We start from the raw sequence: 15,774 nt of genomic DNA, 5'->3' as shown, positions 1-15,774 counted from the left end.
ATAGTAAATCTATGTTCAGCAACATGTTCCTATATGAAATAACTTTCAAAGGTGTGTGGCCACCATATGTTACATCAGCTAGCAATGACATTTGGCTCCTGTGTTACAAATATACTCATACTGGGTTGTGTGGATCTGTGAACAGAAACACGGGGAGTGCATCATCGACAGAATGCAGACTGCACAGAAAGCAGTGGGGCTGAACTGAAAGCAAGGAACTGGACAAATCTAACAAATAGCAACGCTGTATCAGATTTATATACCTGCAATAATGTTCATCGCCATATCTCACAATTATACCAACAATTATTTTAAATTTCATTAATTTAACATCATCTGCACTGTTAAGCTTGTAGTATTCTAAAATATGGTTTCCTGAACAAAGGCCACTGCTAAGCAAATAAATAGAGTCCTGTAATCAAGTGCAGCCTAGACAGAGACTGATGTGGACAACTGTTCAGAATCATGACTGCTGTTAAAATCAAAGCCACTCATTTACGAGGGGCTAGAAACTGTCAATAAACAGGACATTACAAGATTACTCACACTTGGACTACAGCAAGAGAAGCTGTGAAGGAACTGGGGCATCACAAAACTACCGCCAAATTCTCTGGTGCAATTCATCACGTCCTGTTTTTCTTCTGAAAAACTAACTTGATTCTCTTAACTTCTTTCAATTTGAAATGCCCAATCATAATTGTAGGCCCATCTAATTACTGCAATATCTCACACCAGTCCTAAGTGCAGACAAAGAATTCACATCCTCCAGAGTGCTTGTAGCCAGCCACTGCTTCTTTTGACTCTGCAGTCCACCAGCTGCTCTGTGCAGTGACTGTGTCGAGGGACTATGCTGAAAGCTAGTTGACCAGGGGAGATGCCCTAGTACAATGAACTGGGGCAAATCCTTCAATTGAAACCCTCCATCATTGCTTGCTGCTATCACCATTTTGCTTCACACTGTGGGAGTCCTGGCCACAGTTGAGACTAACACAGTTAGAATTTGATTTCAGACTGTGAAGTGAATCATTGCACCAAGGACTAGACTTCATTGGATGCACCACTCAATATGCTATAACTGAATTAATTTTTATAAACGATTTACTCTGCTGCAACCACAAGGGTAAAGGAAATATTCAGAATGAGTCTTCCTCTCAGAAATCAAAAGAGGTACAGAGGGGTAAAACATGAGGAATGCAGACAGGCGTGACAGGTGAAACTAAGAAACTCCATGTGCAATGCACTTCTCCAATGCTTTACCATGTACAGCTTCCAGTGGAGATCAGTCTAAGACACTATTTTATGCTGTCAATTGTGCAAGATTATAAAGTATTTTGATAGGCCTATCTGAATGCCAACATACAAGATTAGCAGTGGGCTGTAGCTGTACTCTCATTAAATGAATTATCTTAATTTGGCTTAATTGCTTCTGGCCTCTCTTTTCTAGGATTAGTCATTATTGTGTTAATCCCCTAGTGTATAACACAATATTATTATATTGAATTTAAAAAAGAAAAAAATATGTATAAATAGCCTTGGTTAAACCTTTGCGCCGTGGTCATGACAGATTAACCTTCATTAATATAGTGATCTTGAAATATTGAACACCATGGCCGCTGACCATAACATTGCAATACAAAAACAATGCAATTCAAATTAATCACAAACAGCATAATTCATTTGAGCCTGCGAATGTGAAAAACAATTAACAAACCGACTTTAGCGAATGCTCTCAAGCTACACGTTGCTCACGACTAGTCTTGGTAAGGGAGAACCAACCCTGATCAGCAATGTTCGCTGCCCACTGCCGATTCATGACGCGAAGCATGGCACAAGTAGCCCAGCGCTAAATACTTAGATGTCACTCATTATACACTAAACGAATGACTATGAACTGCAGATTAACACCACACCCGTATGTAATGAGAGATGCGATTCAGCTATTTTACATTGCAGCGTTTTCTTCCTTGTATGTTGGCAAACGGCCAGATTTAGAAAACCACGCACAGTGGTTGTGTCCGAATTTAATGCATTCTTAAATTCCGTCAGAGGAACTGGCTACAGTGGGCTACATGCCAGGTGACATATCATGCAGCCTGTCACAATACCAACAGAGCATCTATCCTACAATAGGCTGTAGCCTATGTGTGAATATGCTTGGTCAATATGTTACAATGCAACAATATGCAATTCATATTTCGAAATAACAGCTTAATGATCATTTAGATTGAACTCTTGCCTTGAAATGAAATGCGTATTAAATCAAAGTAGACAAAATTGTTTTGACAACAAAATTAGATTTACAGGACATTCACCAGAGGAGACCGAAGAACCCGACAAACTGGAGTTACTGGATGCTGCCATCCCGCTCATCCCGGTCTTGAGCTGGCGGTTACACGAGGATGGTCCAGATGCGCTCGCGGCGTGGTTCTGGTGGTCGGTCCATCTCACTGTTAAGTCCTTTTACTTCTTTGACTTTGGAAGGATGAAATTCGGAATCGCTTGTTTTGCAATTTCAGTACTGCCTCATTCCTACATTCCTATGCTATTTGCAACCTCTTGCTCGGCGGCTTAATACGTGGTTGCATATGTTTTTCTGCCGCATTTACTGTGCTGTGACAGTCGCTTTCTGTTATATTAGGTAGGCAACAGTGCGCTCAAAATAAAATAAAAAATCGTCTAGCCAGTCAACGAAGAATGCTACGAAATTCACTTCGCTTAAGGTTGAAATTTTATATTTTAGTCACATGAGTTTATCCTATGCGAAACATATTCGACATAAGCTTTCGCCATGTTGAATTAGCAGGAGTTACTGTATCATTTCCATGTGCCACTTTAGGACTCGTAATAAACAACACTGTACTGAGAGATCCGCCTTCTTAAAGTGGAAGTGGCTGCTGTCGTGCTTATCGCTTGGGGAGCATTGGGGAGCGCCTCAACTTGCAGAAATCATCCTGCTATTGCAAAACGAACGACCGCCGATTCAGTCTCATTTAGATGTTAACCCTCTGTAGTACAGCCTAATTGGAAACTTCTTGAAAGAGAGAAGGAAGTACTGCTGGGCAATCGAGATCTCTACTGAGGTGAGTAAAGTACATGATGTGTAATGTGAGATAGGCTATCACAACCGCACACATGTATGAAATCAAATAATCATGGCAATGTATAGGCCTACCGTACATTTAGAATAGAGAGCATATCACCAGAATATTTATTCTGCCCTCTGCTGTTAGAAATAGCAGTACATCTGCTAAAGTGTGTATATATATTTTTTGTTAACTGTTACCTTTGTCTAAGGTGGTCAACATAAATCCTGCGGTGTTTTTTTTCCAATGTACTATTTGTTTATCTAATTTGCAGGCTTTGTAGGCTATATTTAAAAATAAATAATTCTTAACTCTACCATCATTTGGTTCCTCTACATCCTAGAACAGCTAAAATTCTTGGAAACTTTTTTGTCTTCTAGTTCATCCCCAATGTCTCTATGTGCTTCAGTTCATTTTACTGCTTAGTATTTCAGAATATTACATGTAGCTGATGGATTTCATTCAGTACTCATTGAAATGGCTTTGCTCATTAAAATTGACAGTAAAGCTTGATCTGTGAATTTCTTCAAACTAAATTGAATGGTATGTATTAAGCATCAGCAAAATTGGAGAGATCAAATGCATTGCAATATAAACTTACAGTGCCCCCCATAATGTTAAAGACCCATCATTTATGGTCTGTACTCCACAATTTGAGATTTGTATTAAATAAATCACACATGGTTAAAGTGCACATTGTCATATTTTAATAAAGGGCAGTTTTATACATTTTGGTTTTACCATGTCAAAATTACAGCAGTGTTTAGACATAGTCAGGGCACCACAATGTTTGGGAAACAGCAATATTATGTAAATGAAAGTAGTCATGTTTTATTTGCATATAATTTGCATGACATGACTTCCTGATGTCTGTGACCTATCAAAATAATCTGGACATCTTATTATCAGGTTGTCCGATAAGTGATACTAAAACTTTTTGCATTTGAATGGATCTCCATGGGAACTGGGGGGTGGGACTAGATTCAGCTGTAAAATATGCTGCTACAGTATGGAACACATTGACAAGCACTCTGACCACCATCCTATATCCTTTTCCCTTTCACTTTTCTCTCAACCTCTTTCCTCTACACTCTCAGAAATAAATCTATGAAAAGTGCCTGAAAAGGTACAAAATGTTTGTCACTGGGGCAACACCCTATAGGTGCATATAATTGTACCACTAGCCAGCAATAATCTCTGTATCTGCACTAGGATCCACTGGGAACCCTAAATTTTGTTGGCTAAATTGCTTTAAGTCATCAAGGGTCCAAGGTATCAAATGAGCCCCAAACCACCATGCTGCTGCCAGATATGCAATAGATACTAAATGAATGGTTTCTCTTGAATATATTTTCCATTGAGTTCAACAGGAAAATGTGTCAGGAGAAACATTTTTGTATATATACTGCATATCTGGCAGCAGCACAGTGGTTTGGGGATCATTTAATACCTTGGATCCTAGATAACTTAAAGCCAACACATGTGTTCCATACTGTATCAGCATAATTTACAGCTGAATCTAGTCCCACCCCTCAATTCCCATAGAGATCCATTCAAATGCAAAGAGTTTTAGTATCGCTTGTTGGAAAGCCTGCAAATAAGATACCCAGACACTGATGATGTTAATAGGTGACAGGCATCAGGTAGTCATGGCATGCAAAGGATATGCAAAAATATAATGATGCATTATATATATTAAAAGTTTCAGTTGCCATAATTCAGTTGTCATAAAATTAAATAATACTGACACATGCAACTTTGATAAAGTTACAAGAAAAATGCATGTAGGTCTCTTGGACCCAGGGCAGGATGTAAGGGTTACGGTATATTGAATTATGGGATTGGTTTGAGCCATAAGCCAACCATAAAAATATTTCACGGCAGTAGTTAAGAAATAGGCTATAGGCTAGTATTAGCCTAAAATAACTTAAAGCTGCAATAATGTGTAGCCTATAGGTATAAATATAGCGTAATATGTGCACTATATTGATCGTGTATTTTATTTCAATTATAGTTCAATGTACTTCCATAAGGGATATGATCTGTGCATTCACTGACTAAGAATATCGCTCCTCTAACCAAGATTGAATTAATCAATCCTAATAGGCCAATGAATGTGACCATTTGGTGCATACTGAAACTGACCCAGGCAGTACAGTCAGTACACTGTACTAAAGGAATATAGAGCTTTCTTACCCAAAATTATGAAAGATCACACTGCACTGATCTCAGTTTCAGTGATGTGCGAAAACACACCACGGGGTTTATACGTCAGGGCAAAATGACAGAATCACGTGATATTCGCTGTGATCATATGACCACATATTCGAAGTCGCAAGCACATTGACGTGTTCCTGCTTGTGACCGAAAAATACTGCTGTCAGGAAAACTACGCGACTAAGAGGTATACATATTTTGTCAGTAAATCAGCTTTATAGTTGTTGTATGGATGATACGTTTCATTTTACAAATCAGCAAATCCATTGGTTCTCGCAAAACAATTACGCAGCCGAGAGATGGTAGGCTATCTGGTAGCTAGTCGGCTATATCAGCCGTCTAATCATGCAAGCTAGTGGGTATATATTTTGGCTTGTCACTTTTCTTTGAGACGATAATGCAGGAGCACTAATGTGCAACTCTTGTGTTAATGCTTTTCAACCACAAACAGTGTATATCACTTAAATATGTTAATAGCTAGTTCAAATCTTAGGCTAGTTAGGCTATACCAAATCATCTCTGCCAATGGCGAGACTTTCAGGGCATATTAGCGATGCCAACTACTTCAATAGAGTGATTCGGTTATTGCCGAAATTGTATTCTCTAACAAAAAAGGGCAGACAACCCCAGCTACGCGCCAGTTGTCGAAAGCGAAGCGAAATTACGAAACAAGACCTCTCGCGTTACAGTATATCTGTCATTGCTTAAAGCTACCTATCCAATGTCATGTATGCCTACACTATGACATCTTAACCTTTAACTTTATTTCACACTAGTCAAAATGCTGAAGGAAACCCTCAGTCTCCTTCTAACGTTGTGGATCGCTTCCGAGCCGGTGCTATCGAGAGGATGTTCAAGTTTCTTCTGCCGCAAGTCTCTCCGGATGACCTCACCAGAAGGACCGGATCCCGGCAAGCCCCTCTTTCTCACGCCTTATCTGGAGCAAGGGGACATACAGGAGGGTGAGTGTGTGCATACTGTAGTTAAAGGATGTTTAAATCGTTTCAATCTCTGTGGCAAAAAGGACTGAAAGGGACTACTGGAAAAAGTAATCTTTAGTTACTTCTCTTAAACTGGGATCATATTACACTACAGTGTATCGTAGGCTACCCTGTGTCTGTTTTGAGAGGGTTTGACATCTAGCCTCTTGTGTCCCAGCCAGAAGACTCAGTTTGGTGGGGCCCCTTCCTGGAGCCAATGTGAAGAGCTACTCTGGTTACCTCACCGTTAACAAGACCTATAACAGCAATCTCTTTTTCTGGTTCTTTCCAGCACAGGTAACACTTCAAGTTTGTGAACAAGAGATGTAATGTTTCCATGTGGTGTGATGCAGGTGTATCTATTATGAATGATAGGGACCAAGTACTCAGTGTATGAAAATACTTACATCCAGATGGCTGTACAGGCCAGGGTCAAATTGTTGTATAAGTTTGACTGTTTAAAAATGATGCCATTAGTATGTGACATATAATTGTATTTCTCTCACACACACCACGTACATTTGGAGTGACTCCATCCAGTTTTATTAGATGCAACTGATGAGTATCCTGAGTGGGAGTTATCTCTGGTGGACTCCAATTATGATCAATTTCAGTAAAGTTATGAAACGGCTGAGTTGGACTGAGTTTCTTTCTTTAGCCGACACGTGACAGCAATAACGATTCTTGAATGCCATGATGTGCAAAGGTGAGTTCACAAGGAATGATTTCACCACAGATGACTGCTTGAAATTACAAATGGACAGTGTTGCGTATTCACACATGCTGTATTGTCTGGCTTTGTTTACATTAAAAATATTTTCGGGAGAATTCTAGCTAACCATAGATAAGATTTTGCTACTTAAAGGCATGTCATTGGATTAAATGCTATAATTAATTGTGCTCAGGTATGTGTTGTGAGTTCACAGTATGTTCATGTGTAAATCTCCTTTAGGAGAGGCCTGAGGCTGCACCTGTGCTCCTCTGGCTTCAGGGAGGTCCAGGAGGCACCTCCATGTTTGGCCTTTTTGTGGAACACGGTCCTTATGTGGTGTATCAGAACCTAACCGGTAGGTGTGAGATTTGTTACTGATGGACAGATGCTCAGACTCCGTTCTCTGGAGTGAGGCAGTCAGTGTCAGTGATCCGCTCGTTCCTGTGAATGGTGTCTGACGGTACGTTATGTTTTCTGTTTACAGCGGGGTTCAGGAGTTACCCCTGGACATCCCGATACTCGGTTCTTTACATCGACAACCCGGTATGTGTCCCTGTCTCCGACTGAATGCCAGTCAAAAGTGGCATAACCCTCATGATTCATTCCTAGATCCCTGAATGGCTCAATACTGTCTCCTTTCTCTCCTTGGCATTTGCAAAGTTCCCTATAGGCTGAGTACTGTATGCCATACAGTAGTTCCAATGCACATATTTGGACTGAACGGCCACCAGAGGTCGCCAAGCTAGCCTTGAGCAAACCTACACATAACATGGCCAGTATTACTTTCTGAAAAATGTCTGAGCTTTCGATATATTCATATGCACGCAGTTTCCCTCATTCTGCTTCAGTATTTCATAGGCCATATTCTGTGGTGTGTTTTGTGTGCTGAAGGTAGACTGTACTTTCCTTCTCAGGTGGGGACAGGATTCAGTTTTACAGATGATGACCGAGGCTTTGCCCGTAACCAGGATGATGTGGGCCGAGACCTCTACAGGTAAACTGTGGGAGGGCTCCTCCTGCTCCCATTCAGCATTAGTTCCCACAGTGTGATTTGGGGTTTAAAATAATATTCTCTTCTGCTGCTTCTCTTCAGCGCACTGACTCAGTTCTTCCAGATCTTCAGTGAGTTCCAGCACAACGGTTTCTATGCCACTGGGGAGGTAGGACTGTGCTTTTCTCTGTATTCCTACCTACTGTAATATGAGCAAATTCCATGGATAAAACGCAATCGCCACAACTCTCAAGATTAGGTTGGATTAGATTAGTTTGGATTAGATTAGTGGCTTTTCAAACTCTCTAGATTGAATTGGATTGGTGCCTTTTTACAAAAGCCACTAATGAATGTAGCTTCATATAGCTGTTATTGTATTAGTAATAATGATATACTGTTTTTATTTCAGTCTTATGCAGGAAAGTATGTTCCAGCAATTGGTTATTACATCCACAAAAACAACCCCTCTGCCAAGGTGAAGATCAATTTCAAAGGTATCGCCATCGGTGATGGGCTGTGTGATCCTGAGCTGGTGCGTACTCCTGGCACTCCTCTCTTGTTGGGGATGTGTTCTGATTGGTCTTGTAAAGATTTAATGCTGATTTATGCTGGATGCATGAATTTTGTGGATCAGCAAAACGGTCAATTGAAGATTTATTTTAGAAGCGATTGAGCCTTCTGACTGGTGTATAAGTATGTCTATTGGGATTTTGACATTAACAATTTTCCCCTGTAAAGTGCTGTCCATGATGACCATCTTGTGTTTTAAAAACCTGTTTTGTCTCTTTCTTGTAAGGGGCTAATGTTTGTTGGATATAATAAATACCATTCAATTTCAGGGGTCTTGCAACTGAAATCCATAAATCATATTTAATTGGATCCTGAGAGTTCCACTGATGTTGTCCACTCGTGTATGTGTACACCACTCCAGAAAAGAGTGTCTGCTAAGTGATTGTATTGTAATGTAAAGTTCTTGTAACTTATTCTTCCCAAGATTTACACTGTACCCTGGAGCAGGCATGCATCAGTTTTCAGTCTTGTGGTCTGTATGTTGAAAAAAGAGGTGCTGTATGCCACATAACTTTATTGATTATTTGGCGCAAGTAAGGTCAGGATTGTTGCTGAAAAACAAGGATATCAGCTAGCTTTCTTTTTGGTGATTCTAGTGTTCTGAGTGTTTGCAAATCTAGCATTCTCAACCTGACTACCAGGTTTATAACAGAATTAACAGTGAAATAACAGTGTGGCTCTGTAGTCTGTGATTGCATGTTCCTTATCTCTCGCTCCCTGTCTTTCTGAGATAACCCCTCACCCCTAACTCAGCTGTGCTCTGTGTGTCTCAGATGCTGGGGGGGTATGCAGAGTTCCTGTACCAGACTGGCCTGGTGGACGAGCTGCAGAAGCAGTATGTCCGGCAGCAGACCGATGTCGGGGTGCAGCTCATCCAGCAGCAGAAGTGGGTGGAGGCTTTTGAAGTGAGTACCACAGGGGGCGCTGTTCACACAGTGAGAAAGTTGTACCGTAGGGACGAAATAATGGTGAAGTCCTATTATACTGTGCTATTGTAATCCAGACAAAATGTTATGATTATTATTACTTGAGCCATTAGAAACGGAGTACTTCCAGATACAGGACATACTGGGTTATTGAAGTCCGTTATCCACCATCCGTGTATGAGTGCCGTTTTCAGGAACTTTCTCTGTGATTATACAGCACCGTTTGCGGCTTGTTTTCAGGAGTTAGTGTGCAGGTGATTTTACCCTGTACTCATTTGAGTGGTTTTCATTTGTTCCTCACAGGTTTTTGACAGCTTGCTGAATGGTGACGTGAGCCCATATCCTTCATTCTTCCAGAATGCCACCGGATGCACAAACTATTACAACTACTTGCAGTGTCAGGTACACTATGTTCCTCAGAGAGAGGATTATGGCTTTGGAGTTCTCTAAATGTTTTTTTTTTTCTAAAGGATATTTATCTATTAATGTGTGGTGAAGCAGCTAACGTGAAGTAATCAGTCTTCGCACGACAGGTTTTAAATCCTGTACTGTACATTATTTACTGTGTAATAATGCATGATGCCTTCCTTTACCATTATTAACACTTTGTCATTAAGTTGTAAAAACAATCAATTTCATTTGTGATGTAACACACCAAATCCTCCTTCAAGATTAAATACTTTATTGCCATGGCAACCAGTGCATGGAATTTAACTCTGTGAGCTCAACATTAAAAATAGAATGGAAATGCATGAACAACAAACGCATACGCACTTCCACATAAATACATAATCACAGATCCAAGAGGGAGAAGCCAGAGCTGGACTGTTTTGGCTGGCCATTTTGTTGACCCTGACTGGTTTGACTCTCTCTATGTGTAATATAACCCCCCGCCCACAGGAGCCTGCAGATCAGGAGTACTTTGGCAAGTTTGTGAACCTCCCGGCTGTGAGGAGCTCCATCCATGTTGGAAACCTCACCTTCAACGACGGTTCCCAGGTGGAGAAATTCTTGGTGCAGGACGTCATGAAGTCCATCAAACCCTGGCTGGGCGTTCTCATGGACAACTATAGGGTGAGGGAGCTCCACAGGGAGGACTGCACTGGCTGACCCAGCCTTGGGCTCCGGTGACTTTTCGGGTAGAGGGCTGCTGTGTCACAGCACCAGTGGGCCCAGTGTGAGCTCCAGGCTCCGGCTCCTCTGGTGGCCTGAAATGATCTCTGGTCTGTAGAAGTGTTCTCAGCAGTCTGTGGCAGCTTTAGATGTGGGTTTAATCTGTGGTGAAATAATTAGCCATTATTATTTGGATTTTAAAGATTCAGTGCTTCTTTGTTTAAGTAATACAAAAGTCAATGCTATCTGGGCTAGGTAAAAAATGTATTAAGTTAGACTACTGGGCCTATAGCACTTTGAAGTGGAAGATTTTAGACTAATTGGATGCAAATTAGTCTGTCACTGTGCAGGCAGTTTATACATGTTCATGAGGAAGCTGTCCATTCAGCCAAAATGGTCTCTTCTCTGGAAGTCTGAAAACTGAAATTTGATACAAAATGTACAACATTCGGCAACATAAGTTGTGATTTTCCTAAGGTTTTTTGACACCATATACTGTTCAGTGAAATCATCAATGAGCGATTTACTCACAAGTTCAGGGTGGTGCATTTAGCCCATTGGGTTAACGTCCTCATTGACCTGACCTTCGTGCCTCTTCATGGCCACTGTCTTGTCTCTCAGGTGCTGATCTACAGTGGGCAGCTGGATGTGATCGTGGCCGCCCCGCTGACCGAGCGCTTCCTGCCCACGGTGCCATGGTCCGGAGCAGACGAGTACAAACAGGCCCAGCGCTTCTACTGGAAGATCCAGCCCAGTGACACAGAGGTCGCAGGATATGTCCGTCAAGTGGGGGAATTCTTCCAGGTCAGAAGCCAAATAGTTTTTTTTTTCCCCCATTACACATTGACCATTTCTAATGTCACCCTATCCCACACACTTTCCACTGATAAAGTTGAATGATTGCTGGATGGAGGCTGGTTTTTACAGACTGTTGATGAGACTGAGATGAGTGTGTTATAGATTGGGCTCTTCCCAAGGCTGGGAGCAGTCTGGTTCTGTGATTAGGTGTGTAGCTATGTGTATGTCTGTGGTTAAAACTATAGAACTAAACTATAGTAACACAGAAGTAACAAATAACACACCAACTTTTATTACTGCATCAATTGAGGCAGACATAAAACAATCTTTAGCTTCAGCTTCCACCAGCTTGGACTCCAGCTTTTGCTGTCCAGGTTCCATAGCAAGTCTCTTTCAGGATCCTGTCTCTGTGATACAGGTCTGTTTTGTCCATCTAGTCAGAGTGAATGTACTACAGTACATTTTTGTGGTTTGGCTGAATACTGAAAGCAGCACTAAAGATTAGCCTAACCCAAATCCCACATTCATTACTTTCCTCCTTGAAGTGAATTCCTTTTTTTTCGTTTCACATAAATGTTTGTCCTACTTTGTAGTAATAACCACAGAAATTATTTTGTGTAGAATTGTTCCATAATTTTTCACCATTTTGTCACCAAATAATTCCCCATAGCCTAAAGCACTCTACTGTTCAACAAGCAAGATCCAGCAGGCAAGATATTTGTTCAGCTGCAAATAAATAATTACAGCGAGAATGAAAATGTCTAAAAGTAATGTCTGGGTATTTTTTTTTCCTGAGATCATATGCCTAGCACTTTTTGATTTGCCTAGAGCTTAAAATGGTATCACTAACAGCACGTTATTAAATGTCAGCAATTGTTGGTGACAGTCGGTTGCAATTATGCACACAAATATGCCACAACCCCCCCCCTGGGCCTCTGATATGTATATTTGTGTGTGTTGACTGTTGAAAGCTTTAGCGGATGTAGTCATCATCACATGGGAGCCAGATCCTGGATTTGATGCCTCCCTTGTACTAATATCAGTAGAATAAGTGCACAAACAGCATTTGTATGCAAAATCTTACAGAATGATGTGCCTTATTGGCTATGTGCTGTGTGTTTCAATACAGGCAGTTTAACTGACTATACTTTTCCTCTCTCGTCATACAGGTGGTCGTTCGAGGAGGGGGGCACATTTTGCCGTATGACCAGCCCGAGAGATCCTTTGATATGATCGATAGATTTCTCTCTACAAAGGGATGGGGAAGAAGCATTCCAGAAGGACTTTGAAGAAATGAAGGTTTATGATAATAAGCAGGGCTTGACATTAACACCTGCCACTCGCCAGATTTGGTTAGAATTCGGCAGTGGCGTGTAACTCAGTCACTCTTCCTAGTCATTTTGAGGGGTGACCTTTCGGTAGCAATTTCTATCAAAAGAAACCTTATTGTAGTTTACAAAAGCCGTCTGAAACAATTAATTCAATTTGAGGTTATTCTCTATGGTACTTCATCTCCCATGAGCACTGGGTTCACACTGAACTCATCTCACTGGGCCATCCACTTCACCGTCTCGCTCTTGCAAGTTGGTAGTATATTTGATAATAAATCTAAATCTAAATCAGAACACGGTGCTGCATACTATACAAGCGTGTGCATGTGATCGAGTTTAGTGCTGTACAGGCTAAACATTAACATTGAACTTTAACATTGTTCATCTTCAGCAGCGTTACAGTCCTATCCTGTAAACTCTGCATTAGGCTAACTGAACAAAGAAAGGCTTGTATGCAGGCTGTGAATGGACGTGGAGGATTTCCCTGCCACTGCTGTTCTCCTCCTCGATATGATGAATTGTCATCCTGATCCTGGGCTGGCAGGCTAGTATTCCCCCTCTGTTAACTGTTATATGCTATAATATTACATAAGACCTTCACTTTTTCAATGCGCCGTTTATTGATAGTATGTGTTTGCAGTGGTTCGTTTCCCAGTCTGTAATTTATGTCCCATAATTGCTGACAAGAATGTATTTTGGCCCCTGCAATTCAGAAATTATTCTGGCAAGCCTGCTACACAGCTGTACTTATTTCCACACTGCCAATACTGGTGTTTTGTCATTGCAATTTCAAAATTAGGTGCAATTAAAAATATATATAATAATAAAGCATCAGCAGAGCTTCAACATTGATGTTATGTAATGAAGAGAACCTCATTGTATTCACATAATGCTCAATGGCATCAGGTGTAGCCAGCTTCCCTCAGCTATAGGCGAGTAATTAAATATTTATTATCTGTATTGGAGGTTATACTGAAGGTGAACACGGTAGTTAGTTTCTGTTCAAATACAATGTTATGTACAAACAAGTGCATGCAGTCACATTCTCCAGTTGCCTGTGTTCAGTTGGCTATAGTTAATGTCAAGCCCTGGTGATTTTGGAATTGAAAGAATTATCTGCTCTACCTGTCAGCATGGCTGCAGGTGTTCTTTCTGTGCTGTATTCATTCTTGTACATAATCAGGATATATTTTTAAATGATTTTAATTGCCTTATGATTGCTATTTTGATTGAAATAAATTGTGTACAAATTGTGGTTTCTGGTTTATCTTTTTAAAATATGTCCTATTTTGTAACTGCACCTTCTCCAATGTGAATGCCCTGAAGCCCTCAGTGTGGAAACTGGACCTGATACCCTCAGGGTTAAAGAATGTTCCAGTCATTAGTGAAGTGAGATGCTTCAGAACCAGCCTTCCAATGTGCCCTTGATGATGGGGAAAGTTAACACCATACTGTGGCTGTGTGTGCAAGCACTATACAAAATGTAAAGGTATACAAGTTACCATTTAAATGCTTGTAATCCTCTGTATAATGTAGTGCCTATTACAGTAAATTAATTATTGATAACTGAGAATGTGTGCGTATATATTAACTGTACTCAATGTAGGTATGAAAGTAAAGCTAGACAGGGTAATCACTCCCTGCAAAACTGCACCTTGATACCATAATTTAAATGAAGTAGATCATGAATGTCAATTGGCTAATTCTGCCATCTGGTGGAATATTTCTGAAATTAATTTAAAAACATTTTCTGAGTGCATGTATAAATTAGAGACTGACTAAACTTTCTACAGCTTTAACATATAATGTGATAGCAGTTACAGCATAGTTATGGCCAATGTAAAATGTTGGTGTTGCTCTAATAGCAATATAAAGGTAAACTTAATGCAATGATCCAGAATCAGTAGTTACAGAATAGATGAATGTGATATAGAAATGGCACATACATTCACAACGGATATTAACAATGGAGAAACTTAAATTGGTCAACAAATATCAATTGGGCTGCTTCCTGTACATTATATAATTTTACGATGCTGAATCTGCCTTACAGTAAACATGGCAAGTGAGTTCCTATTTTAAGCCAGCAGAGGGTGTTGCAGGAAACCTTTCAAAAACATGTTTCAAACCTCCATTTTGAATTTGTTTTCATGACAAACTGTTACCAATTGTTCATCACTGATGTCTTGCACTACTGGATTTGTTCTATGTCATTACATGTACAATGAGTGTTCTCCAATGTTTACGGCTAATAGTTGTGGCTATAAACATCCATGTCAACTGCTTTGAACTTCAGCAATGTTGTGTAATGAGAAATTTCTCTCAAATTATACCATGTTCGAGTCTGACTGGATTTAATTAGTCTGTAGCTATTGAGGTGACCCAGGCTAATTGGATGTGTGCTTGTGTTGTTTGTGAGGACTGGGGGTCTAAGCCCCAGTCAGAACACTTGGACCATGTACTGTTCTCATACCTCTTTATAGTGTATACAAATATGTAATTTAATTTAATTTCTTTTTCTTGATTATGAAGTGTTAAAATTTGCATTTAAGTAATTTTTATCTCTCAATTTTTATTTTGCAAGAACATTTTTTTTTGATGCAAAATATGCTACTGCATGACATAATTTAAAATAATGTCACAATAATAAAACACAAAATTTCACAGACAGTTACACAAAATACTCAAAACGAACTCAAAGCCAATACAAATTATAATGCAAGGTGATAAAATACCACATTTTCCCAATTTGTATGAATTAATCAGAATCACTCATCAAAAAATACTGCTTGTAGAAGATAGCAGAAAAGAGGTCAATGCATTGCTGAGGGCAGGAATATTACTTAGCCGCATCATACTCCATATTACATTAAGCAAGTAGGCCACTTCAGAGCTGGACTGAATCAATGATAAAGTAATGAATGGGTTGCCAAACAATATAGATGACCAGTCTCTTAATGCCCCGTGAGATTTGAACTCTGCAATGTACTTTCTTGCTCTGTAACTCAATAACGTCATATTCATATTTGAGCATGTCATGTGGCTACATGTCA

At 40.1% G+C, this 15,774-nt stretch overlaps 2 protein-coding genes across 2 annotated transcripts in view; one reads left to right on the top strand and one right to left on the bottom strand.

The window, feature by feature from the left end:
* chn2 (chimerin 2) overlaps nucleotides 1-2,895 on the bottom strand; it is a 35,612-nt gene extending 32,717 nt beyond the window's left edge. Inside the window, exon 1 of the mRNA XM_061240255.1 lies at nucleotides 2,313-2,895. Within this exon, the coding sequence (XP_061096239.1) occupies nucleotides 2,313-2,370 (58 nt within the window). The 5' untranslated portion in view covers nucleotides 2,371-2,895. The remainder of the gene's footprint in view (nucleotides 1-2,312) is intronic.
* Nucleotides 2,896-5,387: 2,492 nt separating this feature from the next.
* cpvl (carboxypeptidase vitellogenic like) lies at nucleotides 5,388-13,976 on the top strand. Its single transcript, XM_061247879.1, has 13 exons — nucleotides 5,388-5,487; nucleotides 6,077-6,262; nucleotides 6,459-6,577; nucleotides 7,233-7,347; nucleotides 7,477-7,535; nucleotides 7,907-7,986; nucleotides 8,086-8,152; nucleotides 8,393-8,515; nucleotides 9,327-9,458; nucleotides 9,783-9,881; nucleotides 10,380-10,553; nucleotides 11,214-11,396; nucleotides 12,560-13,976. Exons 2-13 carry the CDS (start codon nucleotides 6,082-6,084, stop codon nucleotides 12,677-12,679), a joined length of 1,452 nt encoding a protein of 483 aa, XP_061103863.1. The 5' UTR covers nucleotides 5,388-5,487; nucleotides 6,077-6,081; the 3' UTR covers nucleotides 12,680-13,976.
* The last annotated feature ends 1,798 nt before the right edge of the window (nucleotides 13,977-15,774 follow it).

Source organism: Conger conger, chromosome 1 (assembly GCF_963514075.1).
Source record: "Conger conger chromosome 1, fConCon1.1, whole genome shotgun sequence".
Lineage (NCBI taxonomy): Eukaryota > Metazoa > Chordata > Actinopteri > Anguilliformes > Congridae > Conger > Conger conger.
This window is presented reverse-complemented; position numbering and strand designations above follow the sequence as displayed.